The following is a 21106-nucleotide window of genomic DNA, read 5'->3' as shown; positions in this document are numbered from 1 at the left end:
AACAGATTGCTTATGGATTCGGATGAAGAAATTGCATTTTTCATTTTACTATGTTGTTATTGGTTAAATCTAGCATCCAATAGACTTGGAAGGGCAATTGATAATGATTCGGAAATGACCGGTCATCAACATACACAAGAATTGTTACATGGAACTTCTACACAATGTCATGAGCTGATGCGTCTTTCACGTGAAGCGTATGTACTTTTATGCAATCATTTTAGACGAAACAATTGGTTGCAAAGTAGTAGACATATAAGCGTTGAAGAAAAGATGGTTATGTTCTTGACAACTATAGCACATAATAAACGGTTCAGGATTATCAAACGAAGGTTTCAACACTCCACAGAAACAGTTCATAGATGCTTTCATGAGGTGCTAAAATGCAATGATGATTTTTGCAAAAGAAGTTATAGTGCCAACGAATTCTAATGCAACCGTGAATTCCTCAGACAGACATCGTAGGCTAAAAGAAATCTTTCCTGGAGCAATAAGTGTGTTAGATGGAACTCTTGTACATGCATTCGTGCCTGCTGATCAACAAACTCGCTACAGGGGAAGAGGAAAAGGTGAATGCTTTCAAAATGTTTTAGGAATTTGTGATTTTGATATGATATTCACATTCGTATGGGCCGGTTGGGAGGGTATAACACATGATTCGCGAGTTTTGAAAGAAGTTGCATGTAACCCGACTTCAGGCTTTCCGTTCCCTCCTCCAGGTTTGTAATTCTTTTTAAATTTATTCTAAAATACGATTTTAAATTTCTATATATAATACTTCCTTCACTCATGTGTATAGATAAATATTACCTCTGCGATGTTGCATACACCAACACTCGTGGATTTATGACTCCTTACCGCAACACGAGGTATTGGTTAGCCGATTATCGACGACGACGTGCGTTAACTAAGGAAGAAAAATTCAATCATGTACATGCGCAACTCACCAATGTTATTGAACGTGCTTACGGTGTTTTGAAGGCGAGATTCTCAATCCTAAAGCGAATGGCTCCTTTTCCTTTTTCAGTGCAAAGAGATATAGTCGTTGTTTGTTTTGCAGTCCACAATTTCATAAGGAAATGCGATATTCATGATGAGTTATTTATGGCGTTCGAGGAGAACAATGCTCAAGCACAAGGGGGAGAGAATGATGGCCAAAACGTACACGATATGGAATGGGGTTCACAAGGCAATGAATACATGGATAATTTGCGTGACCAGATTGCGAATCAATTGGGGTAAAATTAAATTTGTAGGATTTTATTTGGATTTTAGTATGATTTTATGGATTTAAAAATATTTATGTTTGATTTGGATTTGTGTTTAATTTTGATTTATGCTAAATTTGGATTTTATATGGTGTTTATATTTTTTTTAATACATATTTAAGAAATTTATTAGGTTATTTTCTAAACAAACAGTTGATTCAATAAAAAATAAAACAGAAGGGTAAAATGGTCATTTTAATAATTCATCACAACAATTCAGAGGTCTCAACCAAACAACATGTTAAACATTCAGCTCTTAAAATTTCAGACCCTCTTAAAAATTCAGATCTCTTAAAAATTCAGATCTTAAAAATTCAGATCCTGCCAAACAGCCCCTTAGATATAATGAGTTTTAGTTAGTTGTAGACTTGTAGTTCAATTAAAAGAGATTGATTAGAAGAGTTCAACATCCACCATTCCACATCTCTCGTTACTAGTCCACCACTGATGGTAATTATCAAAATCAGATCATATTTAAACAATAAATATATGGTTATGCATTGATAATCTACTTAAAACAATAACAACCAGATTTGACATTAAATTAGGAATTGCTTTCTCAACAATAACCGTTAAGTTTAACCACGATGGGAAAGAAAATCAAAGTTTGTAACCTTAAATAAGAAAATAAAATGAAAGTTTGTAACCTTAAATAAGAAAATAAAATGAAAGTTTGTTCACTAAAATGGAATATTTTGAGTTTAGTGTATTCTTCTAATGCAAAAGAAGTTGATTAAATTAAAGCTTATCATCATTATTGTTTGTATTTGAGGCAATTACTAATCTAGCTAAATTTTTTAATGACTTCTCTGTTTGTAGCCAAAATTTAGGATTTAGCTCAAAATAATCATCAAAACCATAGGTTATTGAAATAATCTACCGTTTCGCTTAAATGGATTGCGGTTTCAGTTCTAATACTTAAGAATTTTTTTTTTCATAATTCACTACGAAACTGTAGACCATTTTATGGTCTATGGTTTCCTCTGAATGGTCTACTGTTTCCCAAACCGTAGACCTTAAAATGGTCTATTGTTTCGTCTAAAAAGCTACGGTTTTGGTTTTTTTTGGGTATTTGACTACTATTTGTAACAAAAATAACAACATTACACTGTATACAAGCTACAAAAAAAAAAAAAAAAAAATGAAAACCATAGGCACATAAGAAACCTACTAAATGCGTCTTGATAACATTTTTTCTCGCTTAGGTATGGCTCCTACAAGCAATTAATGCACATTTTGTGCATTGAACGCTTGTATATCGTAGGTTTCTTACGAACCTACTGTTTTATTTTATTTTTTTCGTTTTTTTCCAAAAAAAATGCATCTATTAAATCTCCTACTAACAAGAAAAACAAAAAAAAATTTCAAGATTCGGAGACACATATGGCTGTTCTTTGAAAGGTCCATTAAGAAAGAATTTCGAACTTCAGACACACACAAAATGAGCAAAACTAAAAATTACAATTTTATATATTGTGAGCCAATAGGCCCTGAAAGAGTAGACGGTCCACCAAAGAGTAGATGACCCACCAAACAGTAGCCCATTTCCCCAAAATAGTAGTCAACCGAACGTTGACCGTAGTCAACACAGCGTTGACCGTAGACTAACTTAATGAGCTACGGTTTTAAAGGCTAGTTTGGATAAATGTTAATTTTTGGCTAAAAATTTAATAAATAATTAACGATTTTGGCTAGTTTTGTAATTATCTCTTTGTATTTTTCGTAGTGCAAAAGAAGTTGATTCAATTAAAGATTATCATCTTTATTGTTTGTTTTGTTTTATTAGTCTAACTACTTTTTTTTTTGCTGAATAGACCAAATATATATACTGGTTTGTTTCTGAAATTTTTTCAAACTAATAGGAAATTAGGATAATTATTATTTGTGGTTGGATCTTGGAAGTTGATGATGAATATAGTTTTGTGGTTATGCTCTTGAAGCTGCAATGAAGATGTTGCTCATGATGAGATCGGATCTTGGTGTATTTGTATTAATGATATTTTAATCAAGCATCAAGTTTTGGAGATTATTGTTAAAAGTAGGCACTAACTTATCTAGTCATAGACATTTGATATATATTTGATAATAATGTGTCTAACAAAGTGTTTTTAGTTCAATTTCAGAAATATAGTAACTCGTCATTCTAAAAAAATGATATATATTTGTCGTTTGTAAAAATAATAAAGATATCTATATATTTATATTAATGATTTTGCAATTAATTATTAAGTTCAGTTTAATTACAATAATTGTCATATACATAGTTCTAATTTTTTTAAAAACTTTTGGAACCTGTGAGATTTTATTTAAAGTAACACAGTTCAAGCAAATGGCTAGATAGGAAAACATGGCAAAAACATTAAAGAAAAGGGAACACCAATTTACCCAACTACGATGCCCTTTTTGACCTCCTATATTTAAACCACATGAAAACTAACTAGATAATATCGTCAGCAGTCTTAACAGTCTTCGCAGGAGAGGTGATAATCCTGTTAAACAACTTGTTGTTTTTCGCTTTCCATAAACACCTTAACATATAGCCGTCAAAAATTACCTCTTTTTTGAACCAAAACTTACAAGATCATGAGCTTTTCCCTTCAACTTAACAAAAGTTGAAGATGACTTGCTTTGCCCTTGATTTGGGAAACGGATCTTCAGCTTGATTGTCCCCAGCCAGTCATCCTTCCAAAACAAGGTATCATCCCCGACTTTAATTATGCTATCCCATACCCCTATTATTATTAAAAAAAAAAAAAAAAAAAAAAAAAAAAAAAAAAAATCTCCATGCATTCCTTGGGCTTTTGGTTAAGATTGTGAATTCTTGTGATGGGTATGTTGACAAAGAGAGTTTTTTTGGTTTTTATGTCTCCACCACCACTTAACCAACAAAGCAATGTTTAGAGTCCTAAGAGAACCCAACCCATGCCCTCTTTCTTCTTTAGGTGCGAGAACCCTTTACCCAAGCTACCCAATGAAAATTTGATTTTCCATCGGTCCCACCCCAAAGGAATTGCCTATGTATCTTTTCAAGATGTTCAATAATGCAAGAGGGGGTTAGGGAGGTTACTAAGAACTGGCTTAACGAGGGAGTGATGCCTCCAAAATGATAGTGTTATATATTTCCAAGCAGAGTGTATGGAGTGAAAACGATCAATTCTAGTAGTATTGCAATGTTTCTAAGAATCATGTTAAGTTAACTCCACCCGAACTCTCAAGTAGTTAAAACTAAGGAAGCAGGTTCACAATCAAGGATCTGTGTCTAGGTAGAAGTTCCTCTCAAGGAAGAACCGATGCCAAATACTTTGGATTTATGAAAAATCACCTTCAAAACTTGAAGTCGCATGGAAGCATCTAAGTATACGGGCTATGTTTTTCACATTGTTTCAAACTTGAAGTCGCATTGGATTTGTGTAAAGTACTCGTTTGTATTCATTCAAATGTTTTATTTTGTCCAAAAAAAGAAATAATTTTTGTACATACAACACTTATTATTGTAGACCAAAACCATTTATATACTCAACATTTTAACCATAAAACACTTTGAACAATAGGTGAAAAAAACTCATAAATGAATTTTCAGGCAATCTAATTAATGTTGATCATATTTTATAATTCACTAAAGGATTTATTACTTATTTAAGTATTACTGATCCATTTTCCACAAAATTTTGTAATAATGTTGTATTTTATACAAAATATATAATGATATTCTGGACTATGACCAAAAAATACAACATATGATTTGGTAATCTTCTTAACCAGATAACTATTTCATGTACTTAGAACATAATCAAAATAGAGGTTTCCAACTTTCCATTCAAGTTCATAAACATTAACAGACTGGTCAAAATCTCAAGATCTATAGCGAACGTGTTCAATTTCATTGTTGCTACTAGAAAAACTAATCATCCAAATCAAAATCTACATCTTGCTAAATAATACGCTCCATTTTCAGTTAAGAAACTTCAAGCAACAAAAAATCCATTCGACTGATAAATCTGGTGTCTCTGAAAAAGAACAAGTGCACACTAAGCTCTTCAACACTTTTCGTAACATGTTTTTCCATATTTGCAAAATGTTTTTGTCAGCAATGGTTCAAGAACTGAATTAAGTCATTTTGAACTATGTTTTCAACACTTGCAAATTGGATAATCAAGAATCAAGCAACAAGCAACAAGAAAAACTTATAAACTCAAAACACGAAATGTAACTAAATTTCAGTGAGAACAGGATAAACGTACACAATTTCTCATCGGAATCTTCAAAATTGCCTGCCAGCAGCATCACCAACCAACGGCAATTTCGGTGTCCTTCCCAAAATCGAAAACACCAAGCTATAAACAAAGCAAATAACAACAAACACAAAAATCACATTGTGGCTTATCATCAAAATCTTTCCCCCGATCCCATGTGGCCCTGGATTGAATATTCTCTGAACCAACATCGGTAGAACCAACAGAACATCGAGCACCACCGCCTGCATCGCATTGAAACGAGCGTAACGGCTGGCATTCGTGTTACGGACAACGCCAATGTACAGCAACAAGAAAGCGAGGTAGCTTGCGTAAGGAATTGAACGGTAGAATGAGAGTAAAGGTAGCAAGGGCTCGAGAGCGAGGCCTAGGGTTCTGGGGTATTGGGCGAAGAGGAATCTGCCGTATTGGAGACCGTTGAAGAAGGGGAAAAAGTATGCTGCGGCTGAGATTAATCTGTCGGTGACCGGAGTTGAGTTGTTTGACGCTGAGATTATTGTGCGTCGGCGTGATTGAGCGGCGGAATTTGAGCGGAGTGATAGCGATTGTGGTGGTGAAAGTGAAAGGATGTTTGATCTAAGAGGGTGAATCGAGATAGTTGACCGAAGGGTTTTTTGTGGTGGTGGTGACAAGGATAGGCGGAGGAGGGGTATGGCTGCCATCGTTAGCGGTGGCGTTCTCTTCAGTTTCGAGGGAGAAAGGGGGAATCAAGAGAAATGGAACAACCGTGCAAGGGTTTTAGAGATGCAGAGAGGATAACAGAAAATGTTTTAAGATGTAAACAGAATTACAAATATGTCCTTTCTCTCGAGTACACCTGTACAATACCATCAAACGTTATTCTTTGAATTTAGGGTTGTATACGTGAAAAGCACTAGGTAGTTTCAGTTTTATCCTTATGAGGTCATTAACTTAGATAATGTAATTTTATTAGGAGATTATGTTAAATTCTAAACGATTAGAACTTTATCCAGGTCATGTGGAGGTTTTTGCCTACTTATTCCTTCCATGTTATTAAATCCATATGGATTCATCAAGTTAAATGAGAAATGTCATCTTTTCATAGGAAACAAACAAGCGATAAAACCTGAAGCTAATTTGAGCATCAAATAGCCAAAAGTAAAAGGTCAAATGCAGACATATTTACATCGAGACACATATATACACCTAAGAACGTGAAGAACAAAACTTTAAAATTTGATTTCCAAGAGGCATTTAATATAAAAACAATACATGGAAAAGTCAAAGATGATCGGATATTGAGGTCAACAGAAACACAAACTTGTTAAAAATGATGAGTCCTCGAGAAAAATAGACTGCATACCGTGATTATCAACCACACATTTCACATGATTTGCAGGGGCGGAGGCACCAGGGGGGCTGCCGGGTGTTCTGCCCCCCCCCCCCCCCAATCTCTTTTCATTTGTTGCTATATTATAAGTCTGTTGATAGAAAAATTAGCCTACATCCGTTAATTAACTTTGTTTGAGCCCCTGTTGTCATATTATAAGCCCACTAATAGAAAAATTAGCTCACATCCGTTAATTAACTTTGTTTGAGCCCCTGCCACTTTTAAAAAACAATTATTTAATATATTATACAAATTATGAGGGCTCATCCCCATGTCTATTTTACAATCACCGCCTCACCATATATATATATATATATATATATATATATATATATATATATATATATATATATATATATATATATATATATTATTTAATTGGTTATTAGATATGATCTTATGAATCAATACACACACCAAAATACTCCATTTGTTTAATAAAAAAAGGGTTTGTTAATCGACGCTTCATCAAGGGATCAACTTTCAATCGCAGCTATTGTTATTTATCGAAGTGGTTAAATTTGTTTTTCGGCAACACTGTTACAGCGATTTCATTTAATTAAGTAGGTAAATTTTATTTTTTATTGCATGTTTTATTTATTGTTATTTGTAATTAATAATTTAATTATGGTTTTATAATTTGGTTTATTATAATTATAAATTTATAGGATAAATAATGATATTATCCTTAAATGTTGAGGATATATATAAATTGGCAACATCATATTATCCTATGGACTTTACGGAGCACGAAAGGAATTTATTGAAACTTGAGTTACAACATTATGAACTAGATGTGCAAAATCACCCACAATTGAAAAATTCTTCTATAATTTCTGAGTTGTGTAGAGGCCTACATGAAATAGGAAAATCAGGTACTTATCATTTGCTTGATAGATTGATTCGTCTTATATTGACTCTCCCTGTTTCTACTGCGACATCTGAAAGAGCATTTTCAACATTGAAAATTGTGAAAACACGACTTCGAAATACCATGAATGATGATTTTCTTAAAAGTTGTTTGCTTGTTAACATCGAGAGAGAGATTGCTGATACATTTCCTACGGATGATATTATAGATGATTTATATTCCATTAAACAAAGACGGACACAACTTAAAGTGCATAAGGTACTATTTCTTATGTTTATATATATTTTTTTAATTTTGTAAAATGAACCATATGTATCTATGTTATAATTACTTATTTTAATACTTGCAGGTTAATGGATGAATATGAGTCGATGCTTTTAGTTAGTTGAAAACGTTTGAAGATGCAGGCTAATGGAGACAAATTTTTAATTCTTTGTCATTTTTTTTTAAAAATTTAGACTTATTACTTTATGCGGGTATAACATTATATTTTAATATATTATTACGATGTGAGCCCCCTTAATCTTAAATCCTGGCTCCTCCCCTGATGATTTGGATCAACCCCATATTCTAGTATTAAAGATGTGATTGTTGAGTTGAAAACTGCATTAGGGGTGATTTGGAAACAACTCAAAAATCAATACATTTTATGAATTATAAATGAAGAAATTTCACAAACAAGTGATATGATATGATACATGAAGGGCTTTGACAATTCCATCGATAATTCTAGGTCTAGTTAGTGGTTTATCTCCTTTAATGTTGACAAAAATGTCATATTTTTTGTCGAGCTTCCAAAGTACTTCACTACACCTCTCGACGCATTTAATTGATACAAATAAATATGGGTTGATGAATTAATCAACATTTTGAGTTTATTAGAACTCGATGTCATAAATCATGAAAAAACTTGTTAGAACCTGTGGCTATGTTGTTGGATTGTTGACCTCGTCTTTGTTCTTTCGTTTTCTTGATGTCCAAAGCTTATATAAGACAATCCCAAAAACAAAAAGAAGAGAAACAGTCTACCGATGTTTTGATTGGAGGAGGAAAATGAAGAGGGTGTATGAGCCCAAGTTGAGTTCTTAGTTTACTTACAATGGTGTCTTCTATAAAGCTAGTGCAGTCGTAGGAATAACCCGATTGAATGGATTGGTGAGATGATGATTCATTAACTTCATCTAATTGATTTGAATTTAGCACCCATAAAATTCGTATGAATAACTCAATTGAATGGATTGCAAATGATGATTGAGAAATCATTTGAACGTGATTTGAAACTTGAAACACATAGAAATCAAAATCGAAATAGAATAAAAAAAACAAAATGGGGAAAAGGATTTAAGAAACCTAAGTAAAGAACAAGGGTTGATTTGGTCAATCAAGATTTGAATCTCGATGTGGGTATTGCAGAAAGTTGAAGAACACACAACCTAGATTGGATAGTTTTGGGAGCAAACAAATGGGATTGAACTTGTGAGCAGTAGCAATTTCCATTTGTAAATTGATCTGATTTTGTTGCCATGAAACTTGGATGAAGTGGTTTTAAGAAAGAGAAAGTGTGAGATAGGTCCACATATATTCAAGAAGTTGATGAATTATATGAGTGACAATAAAAAACGCACAAATATCTTCTCTTTCAGATTCCGTCAGATACAGTAATAAGAGATCCCGATGAGCATGTTAGCTTGACGAAAGGGTTTTTTTCAAGGAGAGGTCCACATCATCATTATTAATCTAAGTGGAGTCCACATCAACTTTATTAGTCTAAGTGGAGTCCACATCAACTTATTAGACTGAGACACCGTTTGAAATTTGACATGACAGAATGACTTAATAAAACTATCATATCTACTTTAAATGTCTTAAGAGGGTTGAATTAACATTGGATGACCAATTAAGAACATAAGTGATACTTGGTTGGGTTTTATCCAAATAACCATTTTTTATAAAAGAATACATATAGAGAAAAACTTAATTACTATTTTGGTACCTAGTTGCTAATTTACAAGATTATAGTTTGGTTTTTATAGTTTTTAATTTTAAAATGAAATGGATTAATTACACTTCTGGTCCTATAGCTTACAATATAATAACTGGGTTTTTGTACCAATAGTTTTTAATTTAAAATTTACATTTTTGGTCCTATAATTTAATTCTAAAAGAAAATAAATTAACTACATTTTTGGAGTTTTGGTCTTATAGTTTTAATTTAATAAATTAGAGTTAAGGTCCGTTTTGAATTCTAAAATTATATTAAGAAATGAGAAATTACAATTTTGGTGTCTATGGTTTGTATTGTTCTCTTATTTAGTCAAACTTTTAAAAAATTTACATGGCTAACCATTATGGTTGGTGTTACCCTCTGAAGCTTCAAACCTTCCCCTAAGAGACATATTTATGTTACTAGTAGAGTAATGTACCAGTAGACTCGATGTCCTTAATTACGATGTCAAGTGATTAAGAGACAATTTGCAATAGTATTCAAGACCGAAAAGTCTTTACGATGTAACTTATGTTGTGTATTGATTATGACATACTTAAGGTTTTTTATTTTTAAACAACATCTATACTCAAGAAATTTTAATAAAATGGGATATTTTCCGTAAACAAAGATAACATGGTTTTGAAATTGTAAAGAAAAGTTTTTTTTTGTTATGGAAATAGGGGATGTCACAGTTGTTATTAGAGCATTAGTTTAAGTGAACTAGGAATTTTGATAAATTCTTGACTTAAAATTAGAGTGTCAATTGAAGATGGTGAGGTGTGTGTCTAGTATATTTTAGGTTTTATACCTAAATTTATATTATATAGACACAGACACTATAATACTTGAAGCTATAGGCCTTATTTGTTATTATGTGTTAATAGATTTGTTTTATAGCATGTCGTAGGTTGTGTACTTTACTTGCTATTATGTGAACTAGCATACTTTAGGAGAATTGCCTTATATGCTAATATGTGTTAACTGATACGTATTATAGCATGTCTTAGGTTACATACCCAGATTGCTATTACTTTAAAAGATTTAAGGCCAATTGTTGGCCTTGATTTGGGAAAGGAAATTTTTGCGTACAAGATTCTAAACATATAATTCGGCATTAGAAATGGTATGTAACATTTTAGGGTGATAAGAAGACTTACGATAATTAACATCGGTAATGGGTGTCATGTAACGCCCGCAGATTCGGGCTAATCAATTTAAAGACAATAAGCGTCAAAAATGACTTTTTATAGAAGATTATCTGGAGTAAATCATCTTAACCAATTTATAGTATATGTCACAAGGGTTCCGTACATATAAAGAACGTCGAAATCCGAGTTATAACGAATAAGTTATGACTCGTCGAAGTTTTACTGGTAAAACCGACACGACACCGGGAATCGTAAAAAGTGATTTTTTGATAAATTACTTTTTAGCCTTAGAGGTATAAATGAAAGTTTTAGTATACTTAAACCGAGAGCGTGCATAAAAAGAACGTCTCTGACTTCGTATGACGAAGTTATGATTTTCCTAAGATTTCGCATAGTAGTATACTGCCCGGAAATCGAATTTTAGATCGAGCGATTTTTAGCCGAAACAACCTAAATGAGAATTGAAGATCTCATTAATAGGAGCTCAGCGATAAAAAGACAGTCGAAAACGGAGTATGTACGTAGAAGTTATGAATTTTACAAGGTCGGTAAACAGTGTAATCTTTTTATACTGTTAAAATTAAAATCGGTCGATAATTACCCGATGGAGTCAAAAGGAGAGTTGTAGATTTTGTCAATAACTACGCGTGTATATAAAGAACGTCGAAAACGGAGCTCGTATGCGAAAGTTACAAAATTTAGAAGTTGGAAGGATGCTGATGCGAAAGGGGTGACGTGGCTTAATCCGGACCATTGCTTTCTCCCCACGCCTTGCCACCATATGGTGACATGTGGCACCAACTCGACGAGTTGGGCCATATTTCAGCCTATAAATACAACGCGAAGCTCACCCTTTTTCCTCACACCATAACCCTTCTCTCTCTCTCTAACTTCTCTCTAAGCCTCTACCAAAGCGCTAGTAACTCCTAATTGCTAGAGGAAAGTCCCAGAGCACTAGAAGTCTCCGAGAAGAAGAGCTTTCGGCTCGGAATTTCTACCCCCGCAGAGCTCGGTTCCTAGCCAAACCTCCCGCTAAGTGAGTTATGCTTACCTTACTTCAAGTATAGCTTATGTTTAAGTTCAATATCGTTATTATGAACTTATAAACAATAGATATATTATAAAATATAATATACAAAGTGTTATTATAATATATTTTAACTACTCGCGGTACGGGGAATCTGGTTTGAAGGGCCGCATTGGGTTGTTGGATTTCAGAAGTGCTATAATGCCAAAATGGTCCTGCCCTCCAGTGTTTCATGTCTGGCCCATGTATGTACATAATGGTTGAAAAGTATTGTTTAACACTCATAAAACAATATCGCTCGTAAATAGTCTCTATAAATATTAGACTAAAATCTAGTGGTAATGATACTAGAATTCGCAGAACGAAAATAGAATTGTTAGAAGCGAAGCGCTGCCCGAGTTTGGAATCATCACTTTAACTAGTGAGTGCATAGTTACTTTCATCTTACACATAGATATAAAGTATTTAATATAAATTACATGTTATGTTTGCATATTATCTGTGTTCTTGATATCTATGTTGGATGAACCGAATATACATGTTTTATTTGATGTAAACTATATATGTATTTTATACCTATAAAATACATTGGGTAAAGATGGGTAGATGAATGATGAGGGATGAAAGCTGATATAGATGAACATTGGCAGCTATAGACTTAGTGCCCTATAGATGAACATTGGCAGTTGCGCCACAATTTGTAGATGTTTTTGAACTACGATGTACTCTAAACATCCTAGCAGTTGAGCCTAAAGGATAATATCGGCAGCTGCGCCTAATAGAGAACATCATAATCCTGGCAGTTGCGCCTAATAGAGAACATCATAATCCTGGCAGTTGCGCCTCAATGATAATATCGGCAGTTGTGCCTAATAGAGAACGTCATAATCCTGGAAACTGCGCCTAAATGATAATATTGGCAGTTGTGCCTAATAGATAACATGGGCAGCTGTGTCATAGACAACGATGGACTTCGTGCCTATTCCTTAGGAGAATCCTTAGGAATGAATGAGTTAATGATAGATGATTCTTAGGGTAGATCCTTAAGTAATAAAGAAGATAATGGAGATGGGTAATTAGGTTGATTGTGTGATAATGAAACATAATAACTTCATTATTGTGGGTTAAAAACCCTATGTCCTCACAAGGTTTCCCAACCTGACCCACTCAGCTTACTTGTATCACAGGTATCGATACGAAGCTACATTACACTGAGAGATTAAAGGAGATGTAAATCACTAGTGTAAATGAATATAAGTTTTGTTTATGTTTATGTTTATGTATTGACGATGACATCCCAAAGATTTAATATAAACAAAATACATTTCTTCGGAAATGATTTGATAATATATTTATCATGTTTTCTGGGAACAAATTCCGCAATATTATTCATTGAAATGAATACTCTGATTTTCAAATAAGCATAAATAAAATTTTTAAAATGACCGTGAATTTAGGGATGTCACATGTCACAACTCTCCCCCACTTAAATTAGATTTCGTCATCGAAATCTGTCCTTATGAATTACTCTTAGAAATCCTTCTAAACCCTTTTGTGGGTTTTCCAAATCCGCTCCCTTCAGCACGATCGACACAACCTTGAGCACTCGAATCTGCAACAACCATCACAAGAATTTCAAGATTAGGAACATGAGCCATTCCTGAGTGGAAACTTTCAAACTTCGAAATATCATCCACTGTAGCACTGAAACAAAATTCTAAACAGATAACCTCCTTACGACACCAAAATTCGAACCAATCATTAGCGAGAAACATGCGACCCTAAACAGACAACCTCCTTACAACACCAAAAGCCAAACCAATCATTTGAACGTGATTTAAAACTTGAAACACATAGAAATCGAAATAGAATCAACAAAATCAAAACGGGGAAACGGATTTAGGAATCCTAAGTAAAGAACAAGGGTTGATTTAGTCAATCAAGTTTCGAATCTCGATGTGGGTATTGCAAAAAGATGAAGAATACACAACCTAGAGTGGATAGTTTTGGGAGCAAACAAATAGGATTGAACTTGTGAGCAGTAGCAATTTCCATTGTAAATTGATATGATTTTGTTGTCACAAAAGTTAGATGAAGTGGTTTTAAGAAATAGAATGTACGAGATAGGTACACAGGTATTCAAGAAGTTGATGAATTGTATGAGTCACAATAAAAACCGCACGAATCTCTTCTCTTTCAGATTCCGTCAGATATATCAATGAGATATCCCGATGAGCATTGTTAGCTTGAAGAAAGGTTTTTTGTCAAGGAGAGGTCCACATCAGCATTATTAATCTATGTAGGGTCCACATCAACTTTATTAGTCTATGTAGAGTTCATATCAACTTATTAGACTGAGACAATGTTTGAAATTTGACCTAACAAAATGACTTAATAAAACTTTTAAATGTCTTAAGAGGGTTAAAATAACATTGGGTGACCAATTAAGAACATATCATAGGGTTTTTAGGCAAATAACCCTTAAATTTATAAAAGAATACCTATAGAGAAATACTTAATTACTATTTTGTTGTCTACTTTTTAGCTTAAAAGATTATAGTTTGGTTTTCTATAGTTTTTAATTTTAAAATGAGATGGATTAATTATACTTTTGGTCCTATAGCTTACAATATAGTAACTATATTTTTGTACCAATAGTTTTTAATTTAAAATTTACATTTTTGGTCCTATAATTTAATTCTAAAAAAAATAGATTAACCACATTTTTGGAGTTTTGATCTTGTAGTTTTAATTTAAAAAATTAGAGTTATGGTCCGTTGGAATTCTAAAATTATATTAAGAAATAATGAGAAATTACAATTTAGTATGTTATGAATTGTTCTCTATGTTAGGCCAAACTGTTAAAAAATTACATGGCTAATCATTATGGTTGGGAAAAAATGCAGTTTGGTCCTTGAGACGAAGGTCGTGTTTGATATTCGTTTGACCGAGTCGGGTCATACCTTTTTGGATGACTCGGTCAGCCAAATATGTTTGATAAACAAGTTTTGTGCATCTGACTCAGAAAGTAGAATCTGAATGGGAAATAAGTGGAAAATCGGTTGACTGAGAAAGATTTCCAATCTACCCTTGCCCTAACATATCTCTTCCAGTGCCTCCTTTCTTCTCATCTTTCAGCGACTCATTTCTTATCCCTCAACCAGCAAGCATCGTCGACCCCATTCTTCCTCTTCCACCCACCGATCGAAGCTATGTCACTACCTCATCTCATCAGGTACGCTTCAATGTTCCGATTTTTGGGAAAGTTCTGATTTTTGGTGTTGAGAGGGATAAAAGTTCAGATTTTTCAAAATCTGAATGGGAAAGTTCTTTTGCTCTTAGAATATTATTTTGTTGTTGAATGTTTTGATTTTTATTGTTTATTTTTCAAAATCTGAATGGGAAAGTTCTGATTTTTAATGGTTGCTCTTGAATGTTCTTTTGTCGTTGAATATAATTGTGCTCTTGAATGTCATTTTGCTGTTGAGAGGGATTTCAAGTGTAACATCCCCATTTTCACGGCCAGAAAATATCAATTTGTTTATGCTTTATTTTTAAAATCAGAGTATTCTTTTAAAGAAAAGTGTTGCGGAATTTGTTCCCAGAAAAACATGATAAAGATATTATCAAAGTATTTCTGAAGAAATGTATTTAGTTTATATTAAAATTTTGGGATGTTATCGTCAATACAGAAACATAAGCATAATCAGACCTTACATTCATTTACACTAGTGATTTAAATCTCCTTTAATCTCAGTGTAATGTAGCTTCGTATCGACACCTGTGATACAAATAAACTGAGTGGGTCAGGTTAGGAAACCTGGTGAGTACATAGAGTTTTCAACCCACAATAATATAATTATTATATTTAATCATCAAACAATCAACCCAATTACCCATCCCCATTATATTCTTTATTCTTAAGGATCTACCCTAAGAATCAGGTATCCTTCATTCATTCATTCCTAAAGATTATCTTAAGGAATAGACATGAAGTCCATCGCTACCATGGTTTATATAACAGGTACTAAGTCCATAGCTACCGATGTTAGGCACAGCTGCCAATGTTCTTTCATGAGGCACTAAGTCCATAGCTGCCAGGGTTTTTAGAATACATCCGGTGAACGCATAGTTCAAAAGTTAGGCACATGTGCCAATATTATCCATTAGGCGCAGCTGCCAGGATATTTAGAGTACATCTGGTGAACACGCCGTTCACAACACCTATAGGTTGCGAGCCTTCTCGTGTTCTACTGGACTGTCTAGAATAGTCTGTGGTTGTCATCTATACTCTGCTAGATGACTGTTCCATCGTTTGGTTCAAGGCTTCTCATCATCTTACACCTCTTATTGTCTATATCATCTTTCATTTCTCACCGTTTTACACCATGGCGCAGCTGCCAATATTCATCTATATCATCTTTCATCCGTCGTTGTCACACCCCCAAACCGGAACGGCGGAATCGTTTGAGGGCGGAGGACATCATGTACAGTATCACAATAATTATATAATAGTAATCAAAGCAACAACAACCTTTTTATTAATAATATAAAGTTTACATTGTATTCAATTCACATATGATTGACTCCAAAAGTAAATAGCAAAACAAAGACTTGACGCTATTATGCTTCGTCTTCTCGAAACCTGTGCGTGTACTTGCCTACTAATTTACTGAGAATACAAGTGATTTTGAAAGTGTATCAACATTTAAGTTGGTGAGTTCATAAGCATTTTGTTTTAGAAAATAAGTTCTTTGATCCTTGAAAATATTCGTGTGTTCTTCCAAAAAATCCTATATTTTCTTAATGAGTAATATGATTGTACCCGTTCCTTCTGCGATCACTTAGTGAATACAAATTATATATAATCCAGATCGAATAGACAGTTGAATGTGTGAATCTGCCCTAAGCCCACAACCAAACAAGGAACAGGAAGTAAGGCGGAAGTCACACATTCCACTGCCTATCGGATCTTCATTATATATAACCCTATCGTATTCACCAAGTAATCACAGAATTAACAATAATGATCCTTTTGAATGTGTTTCCTTCAGAAAATCCTATATTTTCTTAGTAAAAATGGTGACCACAATAGTTCCTTCTACGATCACTTAGTTTATACTAGCTATATATAATCTAATATCGAACAGACAGTTAAATGTATGAATCGGCCCTAAGCCCACAACCAAACAAGGAACAGGAAGTAAGGCGGAAGTCACACATTCCACTGCCTATCGAATATTATTTACATATAGCCCTGATGTATAAACTAATGAAATCATAGAATTAACAATTAAAGGTCCTTTATGTTATACTAGTTAGTAAATAAGTGTTGAACCTTTTGTAAATATGTTCTTAGTTCTACCTGTTCTACTGTAAAGTGTTGTTTTGTAAAATAATGATGGTTATCCTGGAAAATCCTATATTTTCCATAAAACCGAATTGTAGTCTTAAATATTCCATGACCGAAAAGTACAAGTATTATTGCCATACTTAATTTAATGATACGTAGTTTTATTCATAAGTAAAACTAACTAAAGACGTGATTGCAATGTAAACTAGATATGAAGTTAATACCCTCCTATGATTACTTAGTACATACGAGTTATATAAAATCGAGATCGAATAGACAGTCGATTGGGTGATTTTGCCCTAACCCCACAACCAAACAAGGAATAGGAAATGAGGCGGAAATCACACACTCAACTATCTACCAGACATTGATTTTATATAACCTTGATGTAAGTGCTAAGTAATCACAGAGTTATTTCCCCTTATGACTGTGTAAAAGTATATCTTTACGTAAATAATTAGTTAATACTTATTGTGAAAATTCATTATAACCATACTAATATGACTAACGGCCTACACGACGTTCTTCAGGCGTCGTAACGTTTATGACATTTGTCACCCCTGAACTTCTGTTCCAACTGTAGCTAACAGTCAGGGCGCGAGATTGTCAGTCCCGTATAGATCTATACACAAACTCACGCTCTCCCTCCAGGAGACTCTGGTTATAATTAGGATTTTAACGGGTACCATGTTTGGTACATCAAGCGGCTCACAATCCTGTATTAACTAGTTTACATAAAGTGAAAAACCTTTTAATAAATAACATGTAACTTTGTAAAAATAGTTCCTTTGTTCCATAAACTATACCTATTATAGTTTATAAGTTTGTTTCCATGTTGGTGTGAAAGCTGTTGCATCTTAACTTGTTTTGTAAATCATTTGTAAATTCAGCAGTAACGATATTTTGTGTATTTAGTAAATTTCACATTTAACTGTACATTACGGTAAGAAAATATTATACGAAATTTATATTTTTAAACATAAGTTTTCTTGTGTCTTACTTGTACCCCCCCCCCCCTAAAACAATTTAAAAAATGTGAAAACGTAGGGTATGAACTCACCTTATGTGCGTTTTTTACTAGATCTTGAGATGAAAGCGGTGACCTTCGATTTAGTGTACGTAACGATAGCCGTATCCTAACATTTTTAAACACACAATAGTATGTGAATAAGATGCTCTAATGGTTTGAAGTGTTGAATAACTACTAGATAAAAAAGAAAAGAACTTACAATCCAATATGCAAGAGCTTTGAAGAACTTGGTCTGTGGGAAATGTTGAAGGGAAATGGGTTCGAATATTTGAGAGAAAAATATGAGATGAAGGTTTACTGAATGTGAGAAATGAAAATGATCAATGTGTTGTATCTTAATAAGGAAGTAAAGGATAAGAGGTTGATGTCAACTTTACGTTGGTAACTGTATCTTATCATATTGGGAAGCTAAATTGGCAAAATATCTAGTTAGTTTAAGGAGTTTACTGTTAAATAGTAAGTGTTTGCGGCCAAGAAATGAGTTTACTGTCTACCATGAAGTGTTTACGGCCAACAATGACCGAAAACAACTTAATTCAATCACAATTTAGGGATTTCGGTCCTATTGGACCAAAAGAATGAGTTTAAAACCCAAATTGTTTGGGTTTTCGGCCATGATGGGCTTTAAGCATTGTGTTTTCGGTCCTAGCATCTTTAAAGCATTTGATTTGGGTCCAAGGGTGTTCCAAGGTTCTAAAACTCTAAATCCTTAAGTATTATACCATAGCATGCTCATAAATATAATACTTGAACTTGTGTTGACTCCTTTGAGTCCTTGATGGCTTGTTGACTTCATTTGCCTTTCAAAAGTTCATTACAACTTGGCTATCACAAGTGTATATACATATGAACTTGTATAAGCATACTCTCTTGGTTTTCAAAGTTCCAATGCATCAAGTTATGTTGTGAATTCACTCATGCTTGGTTAGGGTGTAGACGTTGTTGGTTCCAAAATTTTCCAGTTGTGACATCATCCCCCTGTTAGAGGGAATTTTGTCCCGAAATTAGAATCTCTGAGTGGGACCTCAATGGTTTAGGAAAGGCATGGGTTTGGTTTACTTATCTACGTTCACTCGAATGATAGCATGTCCACTCGTAGTCTTGGGTAGCCTTGTCGTGAAGTTCATGGTAGGACTCATACTTGGTTCCTCTATCATCACTTCGTATATACAAGTCGTATATAATTAAGATTGAAAAGACAATCGGATGGGTGGCTCTTCCCCAAGTCCGCAACCAGACAAGGAACAGGAGGTAGGGCGGAATCACACATCCTAAGTCTGTAGAATCTTAATTATATACCACTCTCACTTATACACTCAGCAGTGATAGGTTAGCCGTATGGGTCCTTAGTCTCTATTCTCGAACTTAACTTGCTGTACGAGTGGTATTCCTGGGAGGTCTTCTGAGAACACTTCGGAAAGGTTACGGAAGGTATGGTACCCCTCGCATGGGTACTTCTGAGTTTTGAAGTGAAAGACGATTCGAAGGTTCGTTTAGGACTTGTCGGTATCGATTAGAAAGGGTTTCACTAGTCGGTCGGTTAAGGCGAAGGGTCTTTTCATAGCATATGAAATATGTATGGTGATGACCAAGCCAATCCATGTCGAATAACGACGTTGGAACTTCTTATAATAATAGGTGTTAAGCCGATTAGGAAAAAGTGTTTGTTTTAGAACGATGATGCTTTCTATGTATATGTCTTTAGTGTTCCCTTTTTTATCTTTGTTATTACTACTGCGAATATTTTTGTACTGTATTTAGCGAGTACTAGCAGTACGAGTGCTCCGATAATTGATAATTATGAAATTTCGTAATATAATCCCTACTAGGTCCCTCCATGATCGCTTGGTGTATACAAGTCATGTATAATTAAGATTGAGAAGACAGTCGACTGAGTAACTCTGCCCTAAATCCACAACCAGACAAGGAACAGGAAATAAGGTGGAATCACGCACTTTAAATGTTAATTATATGACCCTAATGTATACACTAAGCCATCATAGCTCACCTGCAAGGATCCTTAGTTTTTATATGAATGATGCGTTTTGTTCAGACGAGAGAGTAATTTATAATTATTTATTAAAAATTTAAGCTTTAAATATTTTTATTTGGAAAACGTGCCATTGTTCACAAGTGAGTCTCTCCTGCGGTGATCATCAGCACTCTTCCATCCCCGCCAGAGTTCCTTGTTATTGGACAATCCCTCTTGAAGTGTCCAGTTTCGCCACATCCGTAACTGGCATGGCTTACTCCGACACATGGGACTTGAGAGATTGGTTGTGCTGGTGCCCTACAGAAATGAGCAGTGTGCCCCTTCCTATTACAATTTTTGCAGTGTAACTCTCAGCAGGCTCCATAATGATGGAAGTTGCACTTGTTTCATTTTGGGCGTATCCCAGCATATTGTCTTACTGGTGTTGGTGTGGCAGGTGTTCTAGCAGCATGAACAGCAACAATCTGTTGTTTCTTCGAGGTCTCTTGTGTTGACTGTCTTTTCTTCTTGTTCCCAGACTTTCGCTTATAGTCCCCCCTTTTGTTGGTTCAGGAACGAGGGTCATCACACCTTGGTGGACTCCATGGTCCACAAGTGTCTGTGCCAGACGCTTGGCACTGTTAAAAGTAAGTGGGTTGGCAGCTATCACGTTTCCTTGGAAATGAGGAGATAGTCCCCAGATGTATCTCTCCACTTTCTTACTTTCTGGGGTGACCATCTCGGGACACAGGATAGCTAGATCACTGAATCTGGTTGTGTAAGCAGCAATGTCGGATTCTTTCATCGACAGACTCCAGAGCTCTTGCTCTAACTTTTGTACTTCGC

At 34.3% G+C, this 21106-nt stretch overlaps 3 protein-coding genes across 3 annotated transcripts; 2 read left to right on the top strand and 1 right to left on the bottom strand.

Moving 5' to 3' along the window:
• Positions 1 to 388: 388 nt before the first annotated feature.
• Positions 389 to 1242, top strand: LOC145163855 (uncharacterized). The gene is made up of 2 exons (XM_079082604.1): positions 389 to 719; positions 800 to 1242. Exons 1-2 carry the CDS (start codon positions 389 to 391, stop codon positions 1240 to 1242), a joined length of 774 nt encoding a protein of 257 aa, XP_078938730.1.
• A 3813-nt stretch (positions 1243 to 5055) lies between these two features.
• Positions 5056 to 6295, bottom strand: TIC20-II (chloroplast import component Tic20-II). The gene is made up of 2 exons (XM_079085179.1): positions 5510 to 6295; positions 5056 to 5275 (listed from the first exon to the last, which is right to left on the bottom strand). Exon 1 carries the CDS (start codon positions 6181 to 6183, stop codon positions 5530 to 5532), a length of 654 nt encoding a protein of 217 aa, XP_078941305.1. The 5' UTR covers positions 6184 to 6295; the 3' UTR covers positions 5056 to 5275; positions 5510 to 5529.
• A 1310-nt stretch (positions 6296 to 7605) lies between these two features.
• LOC145163854 (uncharacterized) lies at positions 7606 to 8104 on the top strand. The gene is made up of 2 exons (XM_079082602.1): positions 7606 to 8001; positions 8093 to 8104. Exons 1-2 carry the CDS (start codon positions 7606 to 7608, stop codon positions 8102 to 8104), a joined length of 408 nt encoding a protein of 135 aa, XP_078938728.1.
• The last annotated feature ends 13002 nt before the right edge of the window (positions 8105 to 21106 follow it).

This window comes from Lactuca virosa, chromosome 3, assembly GCF_052849685.1.
Source record: "Lactuca virosa cultivar CGN04683 chromosome 3, Lactuca_virosa_CGN04683_v6, whole genome shotgun sequence".
NCBI lineage: Eukaryota > Viridiplantae > Streptophyta > Magnoliopsida > Asterales > Asteraceae > Lactuca > Lactuca virosa.
The sequence above is the reverse complement of the archived record's forward strand: the minus strand, read 5'-3'. Positions and strand labels throughout refer to the sequence as shown.